Below are 27328 nucleotides of genomic sequence, written 5' to 3'. Positions count from 1 at the left end.
GTTGCAAGTTAATCACTTTTGCCAGCCTAAGCAACATAACAAGCCAGCAGGTGGAGGTGATGACTTCTATAGTCAAGAAAGCTAACACTTAGGCAGAAAAAGTTTCTTAAAGGAGACCAGTTTCCTGACACAGAGTTAAAAGGGATCCTTGCTCAGTGCAGGAATTAGTCAACTATAGAGATGTGAAGGCCTGGAAAAAAACCGGAAAAATTCGGGGGAAAAATGGTTTTTTCCCGTTTTTTTCCTGAAGCCGTTTTGTTTTTTTCCGAAAAATTGAAAAAAGAAAAGAAAAGAAATTGATTATGGAATGTTTTATTTTAACATGATGAATAAAATATTTTAAGACCAGGTGTTCAAATATTTTCCAAATCATTTCTAATATATATATGGTATCAGATTGATGTAATTTCTGTGCACTTAGGACAAGCAAGTCCTAGGTTACAAACTGAACTCTCCAATGCAAGAACAAAATGCATTTCTTCCTTTAGGAGGTACAATTGTCAGAAGAAAATAGTTTCAGTTTTGTTTTTGCATGTGGGTGGGTATTCTGTAATAATTGTTTGGATACACTATATTTTTAATATGCTAGTTGTGATAATTTCATGCCAAGTAAAAATGTCCATAGTCATATTTTATGTTCCTAAAGTAAAAGAATGACTTTCAAACTAGAAAAGACAAAAGAAATGCTAATGTAGCATTTTTTTCAATTTTTCTGAAAATTTCCATTTCCCCCCTGAAAAAAACAAGGTTTTTTCCGAGCTTCAAAATTTCCGGAAATTTTACATCTCTAGTCAACTACAGACCCCATTCTGCTTAAAGGAGCACATGCCTTTAAAAATGTTTTGAAATGATTGAACAAAGCATTCGCAGGAGAAATTTTTTTGGGAGGGTGCCTTTAAGAAAGGAGGGGCGGAGCCCCCAAAAGCCCCATTGTAGCTACAGGCCTGATACACAGGGAATTTCATATATAACCTAACCAAATTTGGAATTTCCTCACAAATCCAAGTCTGGATAAATTCAAGTCTGGCAGGGATGTGTTCAACTCTCCCATGTCTTGGCTCAGCTAGGTGGAAGAAGGCTCTGCTTCCCTCAGAAACTTGTACTTTCATGGAACTTTACACACACCCATTAGGTGTCTGCATCCCTTAATGGAGGGCCACCCTGCAATTTGCAAACCACTCTGTTACCTACTCTGAAGTCTGAGGGGGCTTTCTCAACTTTAGTCAAGGCAACAAAAAGTTAAGTGGGAATGAAGAGTTCTTGGAATTAGAATTCTAAGGTTTATGAGCAATGCAGGTGTGGTCATTTGTGTGATACAAAGAAGTTGAATGGCTTTGGAGCCACTGAGGAAAAAGTCTTGCAAGCGAATATTACATCACCTACGTATAACAATAAAGGGATCTGATCCCACTGATTCCACTTCCCACTGGTATTAAGGACAGGACCAACATTTGTATGAAGCAAATGAGACATCAAAGATATAATTGTTTTGTGAAGCCCAGGGGATGTAATTAAAAAGAAATAATGAAATAAAATGCATGATGCTGGAAGACACATATAAAATTGTATCATATCAAATATGTGGCATTTGTTTCTTGTAAAAGAACAGAGTAAGATCTTGGCAAATGGAGTTGTAATGTATGTTGCAACAAAAAAGCCCATTTAAAAAGATTTGACATTACACTTTTTTCTGGTGTACAGATGCCCAGAAGTGAGTTTAATTCCTTATAATTGCTTGTGGGAGTTATTGCTTGTGAAAAACCAGGAATGAGACATGAAAGCTAGTGATGACAGCTGAGGCATTTGGGTATGTTAAGTTTCTTTTAACTGTATAACGTAACAGTTATGAAATGTTTTTGGGTCTTTTAGATCACTAGTTCCCAAGCTTTTGCTTGGCTATCGCAGCTACGCCATAGATGGGATGGGGTCCAGAAACATTGCTTTGCCAACATATGTGATGCTCAGTTCCAGTACTACTATGAGTACCTGGGAAATACCCCTCGGCTAGTTATTACACCTTTGACTGACAGGTAATGTCTGTTCTGCTAATGGTGAACTATCTCTGCTTGATCCATCTTGTAGAATGCAAGGTTAAACATTAAATCTTATCTAAAAATGTTTATATCACAAATGACATTTTGTAGTGAGAGTGAATCAGTGTTCTGGAATATAAAATACTCTTTATAATCTGCATAGTCTGCAGCTCATAGCATAACAAGTATGGATAGTTGGGTTTGTCTGCAAGTGCTCACCTTACTCGAAGATTTTGAAAGGAGGGAATAGGAAGGAACGGAAAGACCCTGTTTCTGGAAATAGTTGGATGCAATAAGGATTTATTTTCTTTTTTTCCTTCTTTTTTGGGTTGATTTTTCATCCATTGATATGGAAACATAGCTTTCTATTGCTTTAAAGGGCAATTGAATAACTATTTGAGTATTGAGCCAAGCTGTTGATTTCAAAATATAAAGTTTCCACTTCTGTAAGAGGAACTCAGAAGAGTTGATCCAGGACGTATAAAATGGAATATAAGTGAAATTACGTAAATGATCTTATGCTGCCACTGTAGTTGATGCTGCATCAACCATTACACAAGGCAGAATTCAGCTGTAAATTGCATGCCTTTTACTCAGCAAACAACCCTCTAGTTTCCCTTACTACAAAGGTTTGTGAGTATTGGCTAGTCCATGATGTTGCTGATGTGCCATCTCAGTGGTTAGAATCAGATCATAGTGCTGGAAGAAAGAAATGAGATGTGCTTATGTCAGCACTCAGATCCTTGTGCTAGATCCTATGTTCTGGTGCATTGGTGTAAAAGACCATAATTTTTTTCAAAACCATGCTGTAAAAGATATGATTCACTGAGCCACAAAATGGAGCTAGGTACAGTCCAGAGAAATTTCTCTAAAAATTTGAAGGAAGTCCCATGATTGCAGAGAAATCTGAAATTAAAGCCCATAATAACTGAAACACCTGTTGCTTTAAGAGCGTAATGTCCACTAAATTCTGTGGCTTTTTGCAGTTGCTAGGCAACCACAACAATGCTTCCAGATCTTGGTTTCTCTAAAGCAAAGCTGTGAAAGGAGAGCAGGAGTGGACTGGGTGACCAAAGCAGCCCCCACCCCTAACTGACATGTCCCCTCATGAGCAATCAATCAATAAACCTTTAATGGCATATACAACATTAAAATCAGAGACAGAAAATGACACAATCAACTAAGAATCTAAGTTAATTATAAAATTATAAAATGGAGTTTCCCAAGTTTTTCACCCTTATCACGTCAACTAAAAAATTGGCCACTGCCACAGTAATTTCTGCTGTTATATCGTTCAATAGAAATTGGCATTTTATTTCATTGGAAAGGTGATGTTTACCATGCAACCAAGTGTTTAACCATTTTTCCCTAGCAGATACATGCCACGAACAGTCTAACAATATGTGATCAATTGAATCAAGAGAGTTAGAACTGCAGTCACATCTCCGTTCATGCTTAGGAATATTTTGAAACCTACCATACAGTAGTTTTGATGGAAAGACATTTACTCGAGCAAGAGAGAACGCTCTTCGATGGCTAGGGCTATCAAGGTTATACAAATACTGGGGAATACATCACACAACATTCTTAAGATTTAATGTGGCTGAAGAACAGACAGGGGGATGAAGGGGCTGCAGTTTTTGAAGTTCAATATCTTAACAGCCTCTGTTTGATTGTTTGGAAGATATACACTTCAGAGGAAAAAGCTAGCTCCTCCAAGGAGAGGCCCAAAGATCTTATTTTGGTTCGAATATTATAATCCCAAGAGGTATTATGAATTTCCTTTAACAGAAAAGACAAAAGCGAACCATCTTCAATGTTAAAATATAATTTAAGCCAATAACGGACCGTTAACACCCATGTCTTGGTTTCAATCAAATTAAGTCCTAATTCAGAGCACAATGCATGGTAAGAGACACAGTTTGGGAAACCCATAATTTGTCTAAAAAAGGATGATTGTATTGATTCAACTTCACAGTTAAAAGCACTGAACCATATAGGCACACCATAGAGAACGTGGGGTAAAATTTTAGAATTAAAAACTTTAATGGCAGCAGGCACAAATTGGTTTCCTTTGGAGAAAAAGAAAGATTTTAATTGGTTGGAAGATAATTTCCGCAAACTAATAGACCTTCTCCTGTGAGTTGCCCATTGGAGATTAAAACTGAATGTAAGACCCAAATATTTATAACTCTTAACTTGCTGGATTTTCGCCTTACCAATATACCAGCTAAGGGGGACCCATTTTTTAGAAAAAAACATTACTTTGGATTTAGAATAGTTAATTTGAAGTTGATTGTCACTACAGTACTTCTCAAAAGCCCTCAGATATCGCTGTAGACCTACTTTGGTAACAGAAATAATTGCTGTATCATCAGGTTGTGAGGGCGATCTGGCTGCGACATCTGTCACCCCATTGCTGTATCATCAGCATATAAAAGGAGAGGCACTGCTCTGCCCCCTAATCTGGGTGGATGGCCATTCACCGAATCCAGCGCACCAGACAAATAAAAGAGAAATAGGTTGAAAAGAAGGGGAGCCAAAACACACCCTTGTTTTACTCCTTTGTTGGTTGGAATTTTATCTGTAAGGGAACCGTTTGAAGAGAATTTAACCTGGCAATTGGTTGGAAGATCCTCATGAGCAACATGCTCAGTGTTGACTGCTGGAAACTCACTACCCACACAACTGGGCCTGGCAGTCACTGTCACCATGCCATTGAGTTTGGCTTGTCATTGCTGCATCACTAGACCCAGCTCAGTGCTGGAAGTTGCTGCACAACTCAGGCACACTTTTCCTGGGAAGAGGCTTCCAGGATTAAGGAATGAGGGAAAGCCAAAGCCAGTGGGGTAGATAAAGGTAGGTTGGCTGTTGGGTGGGAAGGAGAGAAGCAAAAAGGAAAAAGGAGAGAGGCTATGGGGCATGTCATAGAAGGAAAAGAAGAAATAGGGAGGGAGATACATGGGGAAATGATATACCTTCCACAAGTCCTTGTGAATCCCCAATTTGTAACTTTATGAGGGGGAAGGGAAAGAAGAGTGGTAGGGAAGGAAAACAATGTACCTAGGATACATTGCTACAGATACGATTTATAGGGTTGTCAACTTCCAGGTGGGGCCTGGAGATCTTCTGGAATCAAAACTGATCTTCATTCTACAGAGCTCAGTTCGCCTGGAGAAATAGGGTGCTTTGGAGAGGGGACTCTATGGCATTATACCCTGTTGTGGTCCCTCCCCTCCCCAAACCCAACCCTCCTCAAGCTCCACCCCCAAATCTCTGGGAATTTCCCAACCCAGAGCTGGCAACCCTATAAGTGATTAATCAAGACTGAAATGTGTTTATTCTTGTTTCATTTTTTTTTAATTGCACAAGTTAGAAACTAAAGTTTAGTGGCAGTTGATCAAGTACACATTTATTATACTTTTTGGTTTTGAAATGGCAACCATTAAGAAATGTCAGCCATTAGAGGAAGATTATATTAATATGTTTTTGGTCCTTTGCATTGCTTGAAGGTGCTACATTACTCTGACACAATCTCTTCACTTGACAATGAGTGGGGCTCCTGCAGGTCCAGCTGGGACAGGGAAAACGGAGACCACCAAAGATTTGGGCCATGCCCTTGGGATGATGGTCTATGTCTTCAACTGTTCAGAACAGATGGATTACAAGGTGCTGTATATTCTGTATTTTGCATTATGAAGAGCAGATTGTGCATGGTGGGAGGACTATGCATTAGTGGAAGGGGATGTTCTCCCTGCCTTGAGCTACCTAATGTTGGTGGAGGTTGGACCACCCATTGTTAATGGGCAGATTTTTACTTTTACTACAGTTTGCAGTGGAATCCTAAACCAGGTCACACTCTTCTAAAACCAATGACTTTAATGGATTTAGGACCGTGACTCTACTTTGGATTGCACTGATTGTCCCTAACTTGTGGTACTTTTCACTTTTCTACCCATTTATATTCAAGAAAGTAAAGGGGTGGACTCATGAATAGTCAAGTATGAATAGTGGTTAAAGTCTCAGACTAGGATCTGGGAGACCCTGGTTTGAATCCCACTCTGCCATGGAAGCTTGTTGGGTGATCTTTTGCCAGTCACACCCTCTCAGTCGATCCTACCTCACAGGGTTGTTATGAGACTAAAATGGATGAGAGGAGAACTATGTAAGCCTCTGAGTCACCATTGGGGAGGAAAGGTAGGTCATAAATGAAGTAAATAAATAAATGGAAGTAAATTAAACCCTCCTGGTCCCCCTGAATTGTGTCCTTAATTATCATGTTTGTTTTGTCCCATAAAACTTAATGGTTAACCACTAAGAAATCATCAATCTCCTATATGCATAGTTCACTCTCCTTTTTTGTATAGCCCCACTCTGAGTTCTATTTTTCGCTGTGCTAACGTAGTATAGAACTCAGCAACTAGTTTATAGATAATATAATAGTGCAGAAATGTGGTACTTACTGCTGTACATATGTTGCAGGAAAAAGCTTCCTTTAAAGGCAAAAGAAAACCTGTGAAGTCTAAGTATATTTTCCTTACAGTCCATAGGAAACATCTATAAAGGTTTAGTCCAGACAGGAGCTTGGGGATGCTTTGATGAATTTAACCGAATTTCTGTTGAAGTTCTTTCAGTTGTGGCAGTACAAGTAAAGACTATCCATGATGCAATAAGAAATAAGAAAAAGGAGTGAGTATTTCCCACCAATTTCTTGGTATATTGTTTGTGGAATATTGTTTATGGAATTAAACATTATGTAAAGATAAGGAAGCATATTGAACAACTTGTGCTACAATGCTTTTGTGATTGAATGTGTGTGTATACATACCGAGAGATGTATAGAGACATATATTTACTTTTAACCTTGTATATTACATATATGTTATGGCACTGACTGTTTGACTAACCAAAGGCATTTATTGACTCTTACTGAACTCTACTTAAAACAGTTGTTCACATCCTACCACTCTACTTAACAAAGTTGGAAGCCTTCTGTACAGGATTAGCCCACCCAGGCCAGTCCAGGGATGGGAGGGAATCCTGTACTTTTCAGTACATTAAACAACAAGCCATGAGACAGTCTGTACCATCTCTGGTCTTCACAACAATTTGCCACCAGAACCTCTTTTCACTAGTCCCTGCCTTTCCTAAGGGAGAGATTCCAATCCTTAGTTAGCATCTGGGATTTAACACAGTAGCAACTCTATCCAGAGATGCACACTCTTACCAAGGTAGCATATGTGGTCAGGGTTAGGCACAAGATTTAGACTTGGAATTCAGTTACAACACCAGGGACAAATTAGCAATAAGTAGGATCTTTATTCAGTACAGAGCTTAGCATAGACTACCAGAGATTACAAAAATAACAAAGGCTAGGGCAATTTGCCTTAACTGCACAGTTGCCACATCAGGAACATCCACAGTCCAGAATTCTCCAAGGGATTTTGAAGGGAAATCCCATTTTTGCACCCCATGTGCTCCAAGTCACCAAGCAACTCTTTGTCTCTCAAGAGGCAGCATTTCAGGTGCAATAAACAGACAATGACAGAGGAGAGAGCAAGAGCAAGAGACTCGAGAACAGGAAGAAGAACTTACTCCCATAGGGATCAAACAATTATACCCCAATTCCAGTCACAAATTAGATGTGACCATCAGCCAATTGCGAGTGGGCATGGGGGTGCCCAATTGTTGGTTGCCATAGCTGCGTGTGGGGATAGGCTATAAGTTTGGGACCCCGCCTGCAGTCATCTGACCCAAACTCTGGCTACTTCATTGTGTATGTGACTTGTTGCATATGGGCCAGAAAGTGTAGCCATGAGGTCTGGCTTTTGGCATGAAAGTGTGAAAGAATGTGGGTTTATGGCATGGCTATTGAGGCCATGTGGCCTCACCATTTGGCTTGCAACAGGAAATAAGACACAGCATGTTATCATAATGTAATCACAGGAGAAGGCATGTGGATATAGAAAGCACTTACAGAGAGATGCCATAATGCTGTTACTTTTAACCTTGTATATTACATATATGTTATGGCACTGACTGTTTGTCTAACCAAAGGCATTTATTGACTCTTACTGAACTCTACTTAAAACAGTTGTTCACATCCTACCACTCTACTTAACAAAGTTGGAAGCCTTCCACCAATCTAGGGAGCCTGTTTCGCAGGAGGACCAGCCCTTCTTCCGGAGGAATGCTCCTTAGTCTGGAAGCAGGCTTCTGACTTAGCTGAGCAGAGTGGTAGGTTACAAGCCAGCATATGTAGGTATAAAGGCATCACATAGTTATAGTAGTGCAAAATGAACACAGAAAAAATGATTATATGATTATAACATGGGGCTCCCTCTCACAATAAGTGGAGAATGTGTCAGCCTCAGTTCTGCTGAGCCCTTGAAGTGACTTCTTCCTGCTCAGCAGAACCTAGTCATGCATAGTGAGGCCAAACTGTACAATATGTTTTTTAACACAACAACTGTGGGGAACATCATTTTAAGTCTTTGGGGGCCTGATTCACTGTGGTGTGGGGAGGAAGGTCTCCTTTTCCACCCTGTGCAGTTTTTCCGAGGAAAAATGGCTTGGGGTGGCGGTTGTGGTATCTGTCCCAATTCGGAGCTGTACGTGAAGTATTCCATGCACATATATTATGGTACTTATTATTTGCCTAGTCAAAGGGGAAACCAGACCTGACCCATTAAAAAACATGCTATTTGACTCTTAGTTCTGTCTTTTTCACAAGGCAGCTCAACCAATCACAGGCAGACCCCCCCCCAACTCTCCATCCAGCTTTTTCTGTGCCTGCTCCATCCCTTCTGTTTATGTTTTCTCAATCATGACAGCAGCTGCCGCATAGCATTCTGTTGTGTCATTCTTCAATTCCTAGGATTCTTGAGACTTTGTTCCTATTTCATAGTGTTAGTTTTGCTCTTCACTTTTCTTGGAGAACCTGGCTTTGAAAAAGGCTCTCATCCCAGAACTAGATTTCTGGAAAGTTCTGTTCAACACAGGCTCTGGAAGAGGCAACTAGAAACAACATTCCAGCCAGGTCTAACAGCCTGTAGGGCTTAGCCAGTTGAACCAGGTAGACCAAGAGGTACAAAACCTCAAGACAAACTGAAGGACAAGCAGATATGATTAGTTTGTGCCTTGGACCTTATTACAAAAAATGTTGTAAATAATACACAAGTGGTTTATTACATCTAACTATGCAGTTTTTCAAAACTATTTTGTGAAGAGCCTCCAACTGTCATAAGATTTTCCTTGGAGAACAACCTTTAGTCACAGAGGGCAAATCCTAGTCACGAGAATTATGATAGGAGTGATCCCTTCCACGATGCATTTTAAGGAGAAAGGGAGCCCAACAGTACAATCCTAAACAGAGTTACACCCTTTTAAGCCCATTGAAGTCAATGGTTTAGAAGGCCAGAACTCCATTTAGGATTGCACTGTCAGTATTCAAATATAAGTCAGACAAGGGAGATCTAATCATCAAATAAATTGTGAAGGATGTGTCCCCTCACTCCTCTATTCAAGTCACCTTCATTTTCTTGTTCCTTTGATGTACTTTGCTTTTTCTAATTTGCCCAACTTCCTTCCTCTCTCTTCATTCTTTTGTTTGCCCTTTCTGCCTGCCTGTTTTTCTTCCTCTTCATTCTCATTTCCCCCTCTCTCTTTTTTCTTCTCTTTCAGTTTTAAAAAGTTGAGGGGCAGGAGGAGAGGTGATATGTCAATATTGCTGCTTGTGCAGTAGAAAAAAGAACTTAGAATAAATCTTGGCCATCAGTCTTTCAGGCACATTTTCCCTCAGAATACCCCCTGCCAGAACAAATCCCCACAGTTTCTCTGTGAATGGACACTGTGGAAGGGAGCTGCTCCTAGAAATTCAAGTACAAAGCCTACTTGGACAGGTAGAATTTGTTGTATGGTTCGTTAGATCCTAGTTATATTAGAGGAAAAATGAATTACATGGAGTTACCGACAAATAAACAAAAGGTAATATTGTACTCAGTGCTTTCCTTAATCATATCATTGATAACAGATTTTTGTTCCTTGGAGAAAATATTACATTGAAGCCATCAGTTGGAATATTTATTACTATGAATCCAGGCTATGCCGGCCGAACAGAATTACCTGAAAATCTTAAAGCTCTTTTCAGGTAAGTATGATACAGATTTGCATTCAGAACACTTATGCCACCTAATGTTGGTTGTTTGGTTTGCAACATAGAACAGAGCTTTTAACATACTGCTTCTGTGAGAAAGCTCTTCAGTTTTATAGTTTTGATAGCTAGTAGGAAGTTGAGGTAGTGAAGTTTTTTATATGTTTGCTAAGTATGTAGTAAGGAGCTGCGGTGGCTCAAGTGGTTAAGACGCTGAACTGCAGGCTGTGGAAGGTCAGTAGTTCAGCGGTTCGGAAGCAAGAAATTGCAAGTAGATAAATAGGTACCACTTCAGTGCGAAAGTAACAGCATTCCGTGCACCTTGGTGTTTAGTCATGCCGGCCACATGACCACGGAAACGTCTTCGGACAGCACTGGCTCTTCGGCTTTGAAACGGAGATGAGCACCGCAACCCTAGAGTTGGACTCGACTGGCTTTCGAGCAAGGGAACTTTTACCTTTTTAAGTATGTAGTAAAAGAGATTAATTACTTTTGAAAGCCTCATCATAATATAAAACATGATGTGTTACTTAGGTAGGATAAAAACCTCAAAGATGATATATCAGTTTGAAGCTCTGCTTAACTCAGGCCTCTTATGCATGGGTGTTTTCCCTTGCTTTCACCATGCATGTCCATCGGGTTGTCAAAAGTCCTTGTCCCTTCCCAGGCTAAGAACTTTTGGTACAAAGGGTAGCAGCAAATCAAAGTTACAAAATACCAAAGAGAGACTAAAACTCACCCCAGTCTTGGTAGGTGCCACCAGTACTTTCAGTCTATCCCAACAGCCCATGAGTGAAGGGACAAGTCTCCCAGCTTCTCAGGGAATTAATAAGAAAAGTCAGCCTTGCAGAGTGGGATGCAAACTGAGTTTCCAAACACAAAACAGTTAGCTGGTGGGTGGTCTGGAAGAAGGCTCTGGAAGAAGGCTTTGAGGTCAATGAAGGCACAATCCACTGCAAGATAAAAATATAGTTATTTATTTAAAGTGCAAAAATTTATTAAAAGAGACAAGACTGTGAAGGGATAAAATAAATAAACCTAAGCATATCCAACATAACTAATGCATATAATCAAGGTTCCAAGTTAACCAATACTGGGTCATCTCAGGCAGTTAGTTCCAAGAATCCAAAGATATCCAAGGGCATAGCCCTTCCAAGCAAGCAGTCAAGATAGATGCCAGTAGCACAAGTGAAGCTGTGTAACCACTGACATGCTTCAGTGCCAAGAGGTTACAAAGCCAGCCATATAGCAAAGGCTAAGTAGATTTATGGAGAGGGCCTCTAATTGACCTCAGGCCTGTTAGGACAATCAGAAACCTGAGAGATGATGTAACTCTCTCTATTGCTAAGCACGTGATGCATCAGGTGATGGACCAGAGAGGGGAGTAATAAAACCATACTGCAGTTAGGACTCACCTCTCTTTCCCACAGGTGCCCATAACTTCAGTTGCTTGGAATGTGCTGATTGGAGGACCAAAGTAAAGTGGTGCTCCCTAGCACTCACAGCTGGAAACAATTTAGCTGGCAAGGTCACTCTGCTCTAACTATCTCTAACCATCCCTGGGAAGATTTCTGTAGGCTTCTTTGCAGCCTGAACCAAAGATTTTATTTCTTAGAGCAAAGCAAAAGACCATTTTTCTTTACATGGGTATTCTTTGTTGTTCTGCATTGATTTTCTCCCTTCAGCACTCAGTTTGCTTTCTGGTAGCTGTTTCCCCAGTTTTTCTGAGAGTGCTTTTGTGCCGATTTCCTCCCTGTTCTGCTTTCAAGCCGAAAGTCATTCAAAACCATACATATTCCCTCAGAATTCCCCCCCCACACCCTTTTGCTGCCTCTCAAAAGTTACTCCCCACCTACCTTAAGGTTGTTCTACACCTTCTGCCACCCTCCCTCTATTTTGGTGTACAAGCTCAATTTTCCCCTCATTTTAAATTTTTAAATTTTTCTTTACAAGTAGCATGAGTTTAGCAATACAAGACTCTTGCTAGTCTCAGATCGCTGAATAAAAATATTTAGAATGGTGGAGGGGGGAGTTTAAAAGGAGCTGTGCGAGGTTTAGTTCCCTGTTGATATTGACATGAAAGGGGGGATCAGAGAGGAGGCAAACGGAAGCATCCCCAGTACAAAAAAAATAAAACTGCCAAGATCACAAGCAGTGTACAGGATCAAATTATAGAATCACAAAGAGAGAAAACCACACAAATCTGCAAGGAAGGGCAGGAAATTAGCGTTACTATACAGCTACACTAGGGCATCAGTGAAAATACCCCCCCCCTTTTCAATTTAGTGTCACAAGACTAAAAAAGCTCTCCAGAGCCTCTGCCAGAGGACTCCTCCCTTATACAAATTGCAGCCATGTGCAAAGTGTGGTGGAATTGCAGTTGACTTTGCACACACACATATGTTGCCAGCATTCACAGCTTGCGATGCCAGAGTCAGTGGGTTCTAGCGTGCATTTTGTATACTCAACATGTTCCCCCATATTATGAGATCGTGTGACTCTTTCCTTTCACAGTGGCTGATAACACAGCAGAGAATCCCCTAGTGCACCATAATATGGAAAATGGGCTTTGCAGCTGCTTGTCAGTTTTTTTAAAAAGTCTTGTCAATATCAACATCAGATTTCCCCTCTTTACCTGCATTCCTTTCTGTTCCCTTTCATTCAACGAATTAACGCTGAAATGCATGTGCAAAACCTGAACCACAAGGATTTAAATGGAAGACCATTGCTGGATGCTACTGCACAGCTGCAATAGGGCAATTACATAATTTTTTAAAAAAACTTTGGACACCACCCCCCACCTGTCACACCTACCCCAATTTAGAAAAGTGAGGGTTTTTTTTATTGTAGCAGCGGAATAAATACACCACAGGACAAAGAATGGTGTGTAAGGCAGGCACAAAATCCAAAGTCAAGATTAAAGGTTTACTGCTCTGAAAATATGCAGTAAGATGTGTGTGTGCCTCAGTTTTGTTCATGCACCAACATTATCCCCTGTTTAAAACATAGCCTTCAAGTGCTTTTACTTGAATTTGATGTTGTCATGCACAAACCACATGAATAAACAAAAGGAAGAAAGTGCTTGGAAATGTTTTTCATGTATACAATATCTTCCATTTCATGCACATTGGAATTATTTCTAAGTCAAATTAAAGGGCCCAATATTTAAATAAATGAATATAGAATATATGTACTGGGAACAAAAAGGGAGGGGCCTTAACCCTGAAACCTGGGAACCAGAATCTAAAAAGGTAAGTCAAACAGAATAGAGGGCCAACAATAAAGACTTAATGTTTATAATATAAAAAAATACATGTATTTATTAGCAAAGAATTAAAAAACATATAAGGGCCCAATCACACCTCATGTAAAATTGCCAAAATCTGACACATAAGGGCCAGTGGACTTGACCTGATGCGTTTTGGCCTGTATATGCGTTCTTCAGAGGTCAAACACAATGGGGACCAATTGGCTTATATCATAATACAATACAATCATACAATTATGAACATGGATACAAGATGGACCAGAAAAAAATTGTTCCAAAGTGAAACCACTAGGCACAGAATAAAAGTATAAATGAGGCCTACAAAGATGCAGTCACATGCCAAATGATATTTCACTGATACTAATTTTTGGTCCAGAAAGTGCCTTCCAATGATTGCTTACCCAAAGTGTCCTCAGTTGTTTGACTTACCTTTACCTCTATTCTGTTTGACTTACCTTTATAGAATATATGTATACATCTATTATACAAATATACCAGTATTTATTACAAGACTAGGAATAAGGCCCATTGTGGAAATAAATACAACTAAGTCTAGAAAGAGGCTCTGGGAGAGTGCCAAGGCCTTGGGCACCCAGCGTCAATGTGCTGTGGCGACCTCAGCAGGGTATAATAACACAGAGTCCACCATTTTCCCCAGAGGAACTGATCTCTGCTACCTGAAGTGCAGTTATAATTTTCAGTGATCTCCAGCCCTCACCAGGAGATTGGCAACAATTGTTATCCAGGTCAGCCTCTTCCATGCTCTGAAACCCTGACTGCCACAGAATCCACCATTTTCCATGCTCTGAAGCCCTGACTGCCACAGAGTTCACCATTTTCTCCAGGGAAACTGACCTCTGCCATCTGGAGAGCAGTTGTAATTCTGAGTGATCTCCAGCCCTCACCTGGAGATTGGCAACAATGGTTTCCCAGGAGAAAAAAGTAGTATTTCTCTACAATAGGGACCAAAGCAGCTTACATCATTCTCCTCTCCCCCTTTTGACTTGCACAACAACCCTGTGAGGTAGGTTAGGCTGAAAGTCTGTGACTGGTCCAAAATCACCCACTCAGCTTCTACAGCAAGAACCTGGATCTAGCAGACCCTGCTCTGAAGCACTGACTGCTGCACCTAGGGCAGCCAACCTCCAGGTGGAGGCTGAAGATCACCAGGTATCACAACTGAACTCCAGACAACAGATCTCTCCCCCTCCCCAGAAAAAATAACTGCTTTGGAAGGTGGGGTGTATGGCATTCTGTTCAGCTGAGGCCTCTCCCCTCCCCAAACCCTAGCTTCCATAGACTCTACCTGAAAATCTCCAGGAATATCCCTACCTGGAGCTGGCAACCCTAGTCAGGACTGGCCCTAATGAGTTCCTCACAAAGGCCTGCAAAGGGTTTCCTTTGTCTGAACCAAGCTTGGTTGCCTACTATGGCAAAACGGGCTCCAGTTTACAACTCAGCTGTTTGTCTCCCACCCTCATCCCATGGGCGTATCTCACTCCTTTAGTTCTCTGCCACCACTCACAGAATCGTCCCTGCCTTTTTAGAGGGACGGTGAGACCCCTTTGGTCAAATCTTCCTATTTGGAGATGGAATCTCCAATCTTTGCGGGATCCCTAGAAAGTTGGCAACCCAAGGGTCTGGCCTTTCCTTGCTTCCCTGGGCTACTCCCTCCCTTTGGTATTGCGCAGAGCAGGGTACACAATGTGGTCAGAGCACAACACAGATTATTAGCCCAAATTAAAGAATGTATTTAACTATTTACACACTTATGGAGCACACACACACTGTAGGAGTAAGCACACACTATGAACCAACAGGGCATAAATCAACAGGGGTTAAACACAATCCTCTTTCTCTACACACAATAGTCTCTATCTCTGGAGGTTGTGGGCTTACCTGTACTTCAGCCTCTCTCTGTAGCCCAAGAGAGCAGGGAAACTGAGAAGTGGCTGAATTTCTGCTGCCTCCCAGGGACGAAGACTGCCTGGGGACAGTCCCTGTTTTCCCGCACTTTAGCCTTGGGGCAGCTGGGAACTGTAGGCCAGCAGATGAGGAAGCCCCATTCAACCCAGTGAGTGATACCCCTGCAGGCCCCTCTCTGGAACTACAGCTCAATTAAACCTTACGGGGGAACATTTTAAACAAATAACCAGAGCCATCTTACAAACACAGGTAACTGCCATTTCATGACACCTACCAACAGCCACTGAGGGAACAGTTAGTCCCATACAGGAACAGCATCTTGGTCAAGAGAGAAGGCCATTTGCCAGTAATTCTGACAGGGCAGAGTGGCTGAAGGAAGGAGTGGGCAGGGAAGAGGAGTAGGCCCAGCACCCGGCCAATGGCACGCGAGTACTCTTGAGTGGCAGCTGACGGGCCAATGGCTGAGGGAGAGCCATGGAATCTTGCCACCCCCAAACAGGATTATTATATAGGAGAGATATTTAAAAAACAATTACTGGCCCTAATATAGCCTCAGTTTAGATTAAAATCATACAGTACTCAAACAAAGACCTATTTTTGTTCTTATTATTTCTAAGTCAACAGACATACAAATCTCACTGAATGGCTTATGGGAGATGAATAACCAGCCTCCTGTAGTTGCTGTTGAATGGTTACTAGGGTGCAGATCTACTTAGATGAACTGGGGTAAAATTATGGAATTGGACCAGTGTTTTCTAGCAGTAATTACACTGCTGTCCAGGTGATCTATTTTCCTCTGCACACTTTTATCAGTAAGGAATTTACAAAGATTATATAGGAACTTAAACTTAAATTTAACCCTCTTTTAATTAACTGAAAATGTAAGATGTTTCGGTGTGCACAGGTTTTTGGTGCGTGAATGGTTTATGTGCAAGAAAAAATAACGCAAACAAAATCTGTGGCAAGGGGAAACTACGTGTATGTTTACAAAATTCAGAAATCTAAACCAAAGTATGGTAGAAAACTAACCGTGGAATGGTACCCTGGGTCCAAGACCCAGATAATTTAAAATATCCAAACTGGGAGGAATTCAGAGGGAGGGAATTTCAGAAGTACCTGTATACCAGGAGTCCCCATCCTTTTTGAGCCTGTGGGCCCCATTATAGTTCTGACACAGCCTAGTGGACGCAGCCATAAAATGGCTACCACAATATGGTTTCCACAGCTTACCATATGTCACACAGTGAAGATCCTTGTGCTATGGTGACAGTTGCTGCAAAAGCAACATTTTTAATAATCCGCAAAGCCAATCAAAGCTCCAGTGGCCAGTTAGAAGCCTTGCTGTGAAAAGCTCCAACTGGCCCAGCCCACTTTCTAAAAGAACTTGATGGACACCAGGAATGATGTTGGCAGGTGCCATGGGGCCCATGACCACCATGTTGGGGACCCCTGTTGTAGTTTTTTTGTAATATCAAAGAAACATCAACCTAATACTAACACAACATCATACTCTAATCATGCTCCAGTTGTCTTTTCCTGGTCCTCAGTGTGCTCTTACCCATACCAATTCATTGTCATGCAATCTGGATAGGAACGTGAGCATTTTCAAAGGTCCTGCCCATACGAGTGGCATTTTCCCTTCATCAGCTGGATGCCATTTGTCTGCCACACCACTTTAGGGCAGTTATTATTAAAAAATCAATAATTGCTGTATCCCTATAATGCTAAAGCAGTTAGCCACAAAATGCTTTCTGGTGACATGGTGGAGAAAAATTGCAGGGAATTTGCAGTTGATCGAGGAGAACATGCAGAAAACTGTTGCGTGGCAGGTCCATTGCCTATGTGCATGCATTTGCAGCAGTGATGAATGCATAACAGAGAATCCTTGCTGTGTGATTGCAGCCCAAGTTAGTGTCCAAGGCTGAACCCCATACACAAGTAACTGATGCCTTCTTTATTTTGAAAATTTTAAGAAATTTTATTTTGTTTCTGTCAAAAAAAAGGTTTAATCTACAGGCAACACAATGCTCTAAAATCACAGAGCAAAAAACAAGAAAAGCTAACTTAACTATTTAACATGTTTTCAAGACCTGAATTAGATGGCACAAACCTTAAGTCCAATAGTCAACAGCTACAGCTTATGCATTCTGTACATTGCTGTCTAATGCAAAAAAAGCATATCATAGTCCAGGCCTTCAGTCTATAAGAATCCTCGCTAGCCTCCTTTCTCTTAGCTTAATTATATTTTTTGGGCCAAGCCTCCTCAGGTGATGATGACACCCAATCAGGACATGTTCTTGCTGGAACCCTCTAGAAAATTACCGCATCACCCGGAGTCTTCCCGTCCCATCCTATGGGCCACAGGTTCTCGTGGGAGGCTAATTATCCTATATCCAGCTCTGGCTTTGAAGGTGATAAGAGCTGAGTAGGCAGAGAGACCAATTAGCAACACCTGCAGGATGGAACAAACCTGTTAACATTCACCTTAACTCTTGGGGGGGGTCAAGGGGTGCTTTGCCTCACTTTTAAATTGTCTTAAATCCAGTGGGAGATGTTTAAGCACATACCATTCTGAAATCATATATATTCATGGTTTATGGGTTGACTGAGGTGTTTTCATTAATGTTTTATTATTTTTTTAATTTTGAGAACAAAAGGAACGTGGAAAGCTAAAGTAAAGATGACTCAAAATACCAACTGTACATTATTACTGTACCAATGAAATTTGTATAATTTTTAACAAGTTTCATTCAGAAAGAAATCAAATTCAGAATGGCTAGGCATGCTTCTATCACGAAGCTTGCCTGTTAAATGACAGCATCTTGTATTATTTTTGTGGTTTGTCATCGAAGGACCTACCAATTCTGACTTGAAAGGCCTTCATGCTTTAATTGTCGTCTTTGAAATAACACTGGTAGGAAATGCTAATATTCAACAGCATGCAATTAACAATATTTTTCTTTGAAAGGAAACCCCTGTTAGCTCTGACTGACATATGTAATTGTAACTCTCAAGCTCTGCTAAAATGTTTGAAGACTCATTATATCGAGTTTAAGCAAGTTAGGTGTCTTATTTTCACTGCGTTTAAATGCTAATCTGTGTATTGCGTTTCATATATTTCTTAGACCCTGTGCAATGGTTGTCCCTGACATTGAACTAATCTGTGAGATTATGCTGGTTGCTGAGGGGTTTGTTGATGCACGCTTGTTAGCGAGGAAGTTTATTACCTTGTATAAACTCTGTGGAGAGCTTCTCTCTAAACAGGTAAGGAATTTCTTTTGGAAGTTGGTGTATCACTGATGCTAATAAAATGGTGTTGTGCTTTATTTGAATGATAGTACTGACAATGATTTTGGTGTATTTTCAAAAGCTGAGAAATTGTTTCAGTTACTTATAGGTTAAAAGCGTAACACCTGGAAAAGCAGGCATTGGTGTGGATCAACCAGCATTTTCCCATGGATGGCAAGATTTCTGCCCACAAAGTACTACCTTTCTCCCCTCCCACTAGAGTCTCAAATGTCCTCTGAAAGAATTTTAGTGTGTAAGCCCACACTTGCAATCTAAAGTGATACAGTCCAGACACATCTAGACCTAAATACTGCACATATTAAAAATGTCCATGGTGACATGTATTGTCCATTTTTATGCCCTCACAAGCCTTTGTGGATTCCTGCTTGTACTTTAACAAGGCTCTAGATTGAATTTAGAACATTCAATATTTTAAAACAACCGAGTACCAAACCATTTTTGTTCATGAGAACAAAATTTTCTTGAGTCGGAAATGTTGCTAATAATATGAAAGCTGATATTTATTTCTGGATATGTTGTGTGCTAGCATATAATTTAATAATACCGACATTTGCATTGGTATGGTCTCAAGGTCTTTCAGCAACTGTTACAGAAAATGTTCCTATATTGTAGCAAGATCATCTGAATCCAAAAAAAAACCAAAAAAAACATGGATTCTCATATTTTAAGAATGCAGTGGGCAGTATTCTACCATTCTGCAGTGGTCCTGGGTGGGTCAGACTTGACTTCTGGGATATAGCTCCTTCTCTTAGAAGGAAATGTCATCAAACTTTGTGATTCTGGAAGGAAGGGGCTTGTCCCTAGAGTCTCCAGTTTCTTCGGCCCGACCTCACAGCTGGACATCTCTGACAGTGCTCTTAGGAACACTGTGGTCCTGGAAAACCAGCTTGCAAAAAAGAAGATAAGACAAGCCTATCAGTGGGCAGAAGCCTGGAAGCAGAAGATGGCAGATGAGACTTACAAGGAGTAGGAGGGGGTTTTCTGCCCCCCTGCGGTCCTCTCACGCAGTGGTAAGCAATTGGGAGCCGATGGCATCAGTGTCCTCCCTCATACCATAGCACTTCCCATCCCCGTGGCCAGAAATTGGGAACTGATAGTGTCAGGGTCTTCCCTCTCGCCATGGCACTTCCTGACCCAGCACAGCAGAGGGTTCCCCAGTTCTAGGGCCAGGAGCTCCCCCAGTTGCCCACTGGGGCATGTAGTGCCAGCAGCAACTGCACTGGAGAGTGCCTTGGCAGCCCGGAAACATTGGAGGGAGCCAACGCTGAACTAGGGAGACTGCTCTGGCCTCCCCAACCCTCCTGAATCCTGGTAAGTTTTTTTCTGTTTAAGGGCCTGCCTTGTCATAGAGGAAAGCCCTTTTGTTTTTGCTTTTGCTTTCATTGTTGGGAGGAAGAAGTGCATTAAGGTGGGGAGTGGCAGCCAAGGCAGGCCTAGCCACCCCCCAGCCCCAGGATAGCATATATCTATTTGAGACTTCCCAAGTTCTCTGTCTCCCCTCCTTCTTTCTGGGGTTCCAGCTGGATTTGGAGAGGGGAGGCGCTCCATCCATAAATCTCTTTGTGGGGGGGGGGAATGTTCAGGCCATTCTCCTAGCCTAGATCAAGCAGGGCATGGGGAGGAAAATTAAAGAGGCCTTGAGCCAGACTGGCCAGACCAGGAGAACCTCAACCAGGTTTCCTGTCTGACAAAGAGGACATTTCCCTTCTAGCGATGCCTTCTGGGGCAGAAAAATCCCCCCCTGAAGCCAAAGCCTCCCAAAATGGATCGGGCAGTGCATTTCCAAAGGTAGGGATGGCCCACTCCGGGATCCCTTGCCCTGTAGTCCTTAACAAGGTAGTCAAAGACCAAATGTAATACACCAGCTAGAATAAAGTCTAACCATCCTACCTTTTCTCAGTGCTACTCCTCAGTACTAGAAATGGCAATGAGCTTCAAGCTGCCCCCAGTGGATGTTCCCATGGCAAGCCTGAGGTCAAATTCTGTACATCCTGGCTGAAAGGGGTGGTTTTCTCCCAGGGGCCCCTTTGACAGACGGATAGCGTGGGATCTACACAAGGACTTCGGAGCTTCCTCAGCGGCCTTGAGAGCTTCTGTGGAATGCTCTCTGTTTGCCAGAACTGCTTATCTCAGGGCATCTGATCTTACAGCAGCAGACAGTAAGGTTCCCAGGAAACTGAAGGATGAGATATAGACGTTTGAGTTTGTATCAGCTTCCCTGGATTCCATCCAACTTTCAGCTAGAGCTATGGATTTGAGTGGGACAACCAGATATAGCAACTGGCTTCAGAGTTGGGGGTAGACATCGAGGCTCAGGCCACGGTGGCCAGTGTTCTTTTTGAGGGAGTCACTCCATTTGGTGAAGGTACAGACAACAAGAAGGTGTTGCCTTCAAGGAAAAGGGACAGTAAGTCCAGAAAATGCTTCCTTTTCCTTTAAGATTCCAAGCAATCCTCAAGAGTAATCCGGGTCCTTCTAGGGAGATGGCAAACCAGGCAGCAAGGCAGTTACAGAGCAACTATCCTTTACTGATCTGGGCAGAACATCAGGGACCCTAGAAGGGGTCTTCAGCATTATGCCATGCCATGAATTCAGGTGACCCGAGAGTCATTTGCAGCCCACTGGCATCAAACTGGGAATGACAAGTTGGTACCAGACACAGTTATAAACAGCTATTCTCTGGAATTCAGTTTGAATTCCACTCATTGGTTCTTTTCAGGTACCAAGACTTCATTTTGCACAGCTGTATCTCCTCCTGGAGAAGGCCATTCACACATGCTGGACTTTGGGGTGACAGCAGCAGTACCAGAAGCACCTAGGACTTGGAGAATCTACTCAGTGCCTTTCATAGTCCTACAGAAGAATGGGGAAGTCAGGGTCATTCTAGATCTCAAGTGGTTGAACAGACGACTGAGAGTGAAGAGATTCAGAATGAAGGCCCTTAGGTCCATTGTAGCACCCATACAGAGAGGAGTCTCCTTGGCATCTATTGACCTATCTGCAGTTTCCTTCCCAGAAGCCTAGTGAAGGTTCCTGCAATTTGCATACTATGAGAGGCACTTCAAATTTCGGGCTCTCCCATTTGTGCTGAAATCAGCACTGAGGGTATTTACCTAGGGCCTGGTAGCCCTTGTAGTACATCTGAGGACCCAAGGGGTCCTTACAACAAGGTATGGAAAATGTGAACTGGACAGTGTCTTGCCTTCAGGAACATGGCTTTGTGGTCAACTGGGAAAACAGCAACCTTCGTCCTTCATGGGTGATGCTTCTTCTGGGGGTGTTGTTAGACACTACAAAGGACACAGTCTTTCTGTCATCAGAAAGACAGGAGAAGACTCAAGCTTCAGGGTACCAAATCCTTCTGGGTCCTAGGTAGAAGTGATGTTACTGGCAAAGCCTCTAGGGATAATGGTACCATGCCAGGATGTTATTCAGGGATCCAGGCTTCATGCCTGCCCACTTCAGAGCTTCCAGTTTCCCTTTCGGGACTTAATGGCTGGCTAGAAGTCCAAGCTTTTTCTGTTACCTGAATTTCTAAAACAGCAGCTTAGGTGGTGGAATTTACCTAGGACATACCTAGAGAACCAAGGAGATCCATGATGACAACGGACACGAGCAACTGATGGCATCAATCTTCAGGAGCTCAGAGCCATAAAGTTGGGTTTTTTGGCATCCCAGGATTTTCTTTCAGGACATCTAATCCTTGTGCACTTGGACAACATAACATCCAAGGCTTATGGGAACAGACAAGAGGGTACCAGTTCCAGGTCTCTTCAAGAGGAGGTAAAGACCCTAATGCACTGGGCAGTGGTCATCTGAAGTCATTAATGCAGTATACATGGCAGGACAGGACAACTCCCTGGCAGACTGGCTGAGCCAGAGGACTCTGAACCAATCAGAGTGTATGTTGAACAAGGATATTTTCCATCAGATTTGTCTCAGACCCGGCAAGGTGGATCTCATTACCATGGATCTAAAGTGCAAAGTTCCAAAGTTCATTGGTGTTTGCACCCCAAACTGCGAATGGCTGCATCAGCTACCATATGCTTTCCCCCCAATACAGCTGATATAGAGGGTCATACAGAAGATCACAGATAAAAGGGTGGAAGTAGTCACAGGGGGCACCCTTTGAGCCACGGAGGTCATGTTTTTTTCAAAATATGATGAGGTTTGTCTCCAGGAACCCTTGGCGCCTTTCACTTAGGAAGGCTCTGCTTCTACAAGGATCGGCAAAGCACAACAGGAACTTCTCAGCCTTACAGCCTGGAGGTTGAGCGTTTGCAACTGGCAGAGATCGGATATTCCATGGAGGTGGTTGAGTCCATGCTAGCCTCCAGGAAAGGCTCTACTACAGGATCCACTTAACACCTGGCAGGTTTCCTTTTTCAAGATTGGTGCCTGAAACTAGACTAGATCCTTTCTCTGTCCCAGTCAGGGAGGTAATCTCTTACTTACAGGAGGGATTAGACAAAATGGTAAACACCACTACACTCATAAGACAAGTTGCAGCTTTTCTGCCATTAGGGGCACCAGGAAAGGAAAATCCTTGTCCCAAGTACTTCATTTTAGGAGTTTTTCTGAGGGGTACTTCCTTGTTAGCTCATCCCCAGGTTCACCAATAACTAATAAACTGTTTTTACAACTTGAAGCCTGCATGTAGTGCTGGAAGCTGTTTCCAGGGTTCCCTCTGAGCCTATGACCTCATGCTCACATAAATAGTTAACCATCTGGACCTTTTTTCCTTGTGGGTGTTACATCAGCTAGATGAGTGTCTGAACTGCAGGCTCTTCGCGTGGATAAAGAACTTTGTAAATTCCATTATAATAGAGTAGTGTTGTGGCAGGATTCAGCATTTATATCCTAGGTAAATTCCACAGCTTACAGGGTGGAGGATTTGGTTTGCCTTCCTTTTGCCCCAAATCCTAAGCAAACTTATGAGAAGGAGTGGCATTGTCTAGATGTAAGAAGGGCTCTGAGTCTCTAGCTTGATAGAACCAAACTGTTCCATAAGGACTCACTCTATTTTTGTCTTTTTCAGGAGGTCTTCCTTGGGACAAAAGTGTATCTACTCCCACCATTGAGAAGGTGGGTTAGAGGGTGCATCATCCTGGCCTAGAAAGCCACAGGTTTAGATCCGCCACAGGGCATCATGGCCCATTCTCTAAGAGGGGCGGTGACTTCAGCAGCTTATAGGTTTTTTCTTCTTGGGGAGAAATATGTAAAATCTGCTAACCAGAGGTCTAGGCTCTTGCTTACCAAGCACTACAGAATCAACACGGTGACCCCAGCTGAAGCGGCCTTCAGGAATGGGATCCTTCAGCACACTCTTCTGGCCTAGGAGCCAGGTTCTTCCCACCCTGGGGCACACTGCTTTTGTATGTCCCAGAAGTCAAGACTGACCCACCGAGGACCACTGAAGAATAGAAAATTTGTTTCACTTACCATGAATCTTCCTTCTTGGTGGTCCATTGGTGGGTCAGTTTTTCTCTTCTGAGGTTGTCTGTGGTATGGGCTCCTAGCCACTGATGGACCTCTGCTCCATATGTTTAATTCCCTAATATAATTCCATGTGTTAATCACTCTTAGGGTGAAGAAGTACTTCCTTTTATCTGTTCTAACCCAACTGCTCAGAAATTTCATTGAGTGCCCATGAATTCTTGTATTGTGAGAAAGGGAGAAAAATACATCTTTCTCTACCTGCTCTATCCCACGTATAATCTTATGAACCTCAATCATGTCACCCCTTATCCATCGTTTCTTTGAAGGGCTAGTTGTTATGATGAGGGAGAGTTACAGCTTGAAAACAAACTGGAGACTCCAGGGACAAGCCCCTCCCCTCTGGGGATCACAAAGTTCAATAATCCTGCCTTTGGAGAGGGAGAGCTATATCCCAGAAGTCAGGACTAACCCACTCATGGGCCACCAAGAAGGAAGATTCATGGTAAGTGAAACAAATCTTTTGTTCTGTGTGTGGAAGGTATGGTCCTCTTGTGTGCCTCTCCATTGATGCAGCTCTTTCTGACCCCTGGAGGTATCAGTCCTCGGGTTTCAGAACCCACATGGAGGAACAGCAGTGTTATTTTGAGGGTTTGATGTGAAGAAGTACAAGGAGTTGCAATTGCTTCTCCTTCCTGTTGCACACATTCTGTTGCATTGAAGGGAAGGGACAGTTTCATCCCCTTCATTCCAACCTAACAACCTTCATGGCTGTTTCTCTGTATGAATCCTGAGACAACCTGAAAGTGATCTTTCTGGGAGATGGAGGGAGCTGTAGCTATGGATGGGAATCATGGGAAATCCCCATTTGCCTTCTGTACATAGATGGTAGGATACTGCCCATTATCAAAGACAACTTTTATATATTCAAAACAGAGACTCATGCATACTCATTTAAAATTTTTCTAAATAACTTCTCACAGGATCATTATGACTGGGGTCTTCGTGCTGTTAAATCGGTCCTGGTAGTTGCTGGCTCCCTGAGGCGAGGAGACAAAACTAGACCTGAGGATCAAGTATGTGTAACAGTATTGATCCAGAGTTTGTAAAGATATAGCTGATTATAGCATTTACTTTCTCTGATGATGATTGTTAAATTCTATTTCTGTTGACATGAATGGAAATTTTCCTGTTGTACAGTGCAGAAGTTTATTCTGTTCAAGGGCAGGCCACTGAAAGCCCTTGTGTTATAACATGTATGGTTTACTGCCCTTTTCCAGGTACTTATGCGAGCCTTAAGGGACTTCAACTTGCCTAAGATAGTGACAGATGATAGCCCAATTTTCATGGGCCTGATCAGTGACCTATTTCCAGCTCTGGATGTTCCGAGGAAGAGGGACCTGCAATTTGAACAGATGGTTAAACAATCTACCCTGGAGCTTTGTTTGCAGCCTGAGGAGAGCTTTATTCTCAAAGTAAAAGAATCCATTGCCTTTAATTACACCCCTTAAGAATTTCAATCAAAATAATTGCAGACAGGTTGTATTAGATGTGAAGGTTAACCTATGTACATTACAATGTTCCTATTGTGTCCTGAAAGTGCTGCTATTTCAAAACACAATGCTGTAAATGTGCAGGCTAAATTTACATGTATAGACTCCTGTTTCAGTAAAAATATGTAGCCTGTACTCCTATCTGGGCATTTATTGCTGCCTTTCTAAAGTATCCTTAAGTAACTTATTCTTTTTAATACTACAGTACTAAAGTATTCATGTTTCACCAGGATGAGCATCAGTGCACTCTTGTGCTTATGGCTTGCCTATTGATTGCTCTGCTATATTTACCAAAACAAGAGAGAAAGACAGAATAACCTTTGTGATTTAGGAGAGTCTTGTGAGAGAATTGGTCCTATCAGCATTCAAACTGTGCCACCACAACTGCATTTGTCTGTTGTGCAGATGGATGAGATTTGCTGCAAGACTCAATGTAGGTAACAGGATAAGAATGACAAAGTTCATCTAATATGGATCCTGCTCTCATATTTGCAGAAACAGGAACCATGCGGCACATTAGAAGTCAAACTAGAGGTCTGGGACTTGGTGGGTAACAGATCGGTGTGAGAGAGTGCTAAACCAATTCTAAAATGGGTTAAGATTGCTTCTCTACTTACTAGCTTCACCTCAGTAATAGCTGTGCATCTCAATAGAGGAGGTAACACAGAGTCTCTGGGGCTGCCATTGTCTACTCCGCCAGCCTATGCTCCACTGAAGAAAGCCCCCTTAGAACAATCTAACCCACAGTCTGCATGACCTTTTCTCCCTTGTGGCAGATTTGGCAAGCTAATTGAAATCGGTTTGCACAATTAAATCTTTCCACATCTCATCTTTTCAAGTCTTACTATGTCTCTTAGAGTTTCTAGGTTAAATCTCTGAAAAATTGCACAGAAGATTTTACTTCCATTTGCCATCTCTGCTGTAGCCACTTAATGTTCTCAGTTGCCACCAGCTGAGGAAGGAGCCAGCTTTCATTCTCTTTTGTACTGATTTTATGGAGTTTTCTGTTAGAGTGAGATGTTAATCAATTAACTAGTGCAAAAAACGTGACTTGCAGAATTTTTCCTATATAATTCTGTATAATTTAGCAATTTTTAATTCCATCAACATGCTTTTAGGAGGTATAGCTCTTAAAAATATGTTGATGGAAATAAAATTTCTAGATCACTTACAGAATTGTTTCCCCACCCCATCTGACTGATCAGTTCCATGCAGAAGACAATGTATCAAGATCAAATGATGGTCAAAAGTGACTAGTATTGACAGCAAGTGTTTTTCTAGGATACTTCATGTGCTGGAAGGGTTAACAAATGTCACAGCATTAATTAAGCTCAGTTTAATGGTGATGCCTAATATGCAGCATTCCACATGCCTGGATTTACACTTAAATCTGGTCTTTACCTGCTACACATTTAGTGTTAGCATGCCAGGGCAGTACTTGCCCTGCTCAAAGCACCCTGGCATGCTAATTCTGCACATGCAGGCAAGGTTACACAGTTTGAAGAAGACAGTGGGCTTGTAGAACACCATTTGGGGAAGTTATTTTCTCATTCATAGCATCACTGATATATCGGAGCCCAGTTAGTAGAATAGTATGGCCTTTTTAAATAAATCAGTTTCAGGTTTATGGAGGCCAACAGAAGAACATGGC

General features: G+C 42.0%; 1 protein-coding gene across 1 annotated transcript in view; it reads left to right on the top strand.

Moving 5' to 3' along the window:
- Positions 1–27328, top strand: part of LOC107122524 (dynein heavy chain 11, axonemal-like) — a gene marked incomplete at its 3' end in the record, with an annotated part of 172393 nt that overhangs the window by 92729 nt on the left and 52336 nt on the right. The window contains exons 32-38 of the mRNA XM_015425640.1: positions 1870–2030; positions 5546–5702; positions 6577–6722; positions 10066–10182; positions 18505–18643; positions 25108–25200; positions 25405–25599. Coding sequence (XP_015281126.1) covers positions 1870–2030; positions 5546–5702; positions 6577–6722; positions 10066–10182; positions 18505–18643; positions 25108–25200; positions 25405–25599 — 1008 coding nt within the window. The remainder of the gene's footprint in view (positions 1–1869; positions 2031–5545; positions 5703–6576; positions 6723–10065; positions 10183–18504; positions 18644–25107; positions 25201–25404; positions 25600–27328) is intronic.

The sequence above is a fragment of the Gekko japonicus genome, unplaced genomic scaffold (assembly GCF_001447785.1).
Source record: "Gekko japonicus isolate JY-2015 unplaced genomic scaffold, Gekko_japonicus_V1.1 scaffold1024, whole genome shotgun sequence".
NCBI lineage: Eukaryota > Metazoa > Chordata > Lepidosauria > Squamata > Gekkonidae > Gekko > Gekko japonicus.
This window is presented reverse-complemented; position numbering and strand designations above follow the sequence as displayed.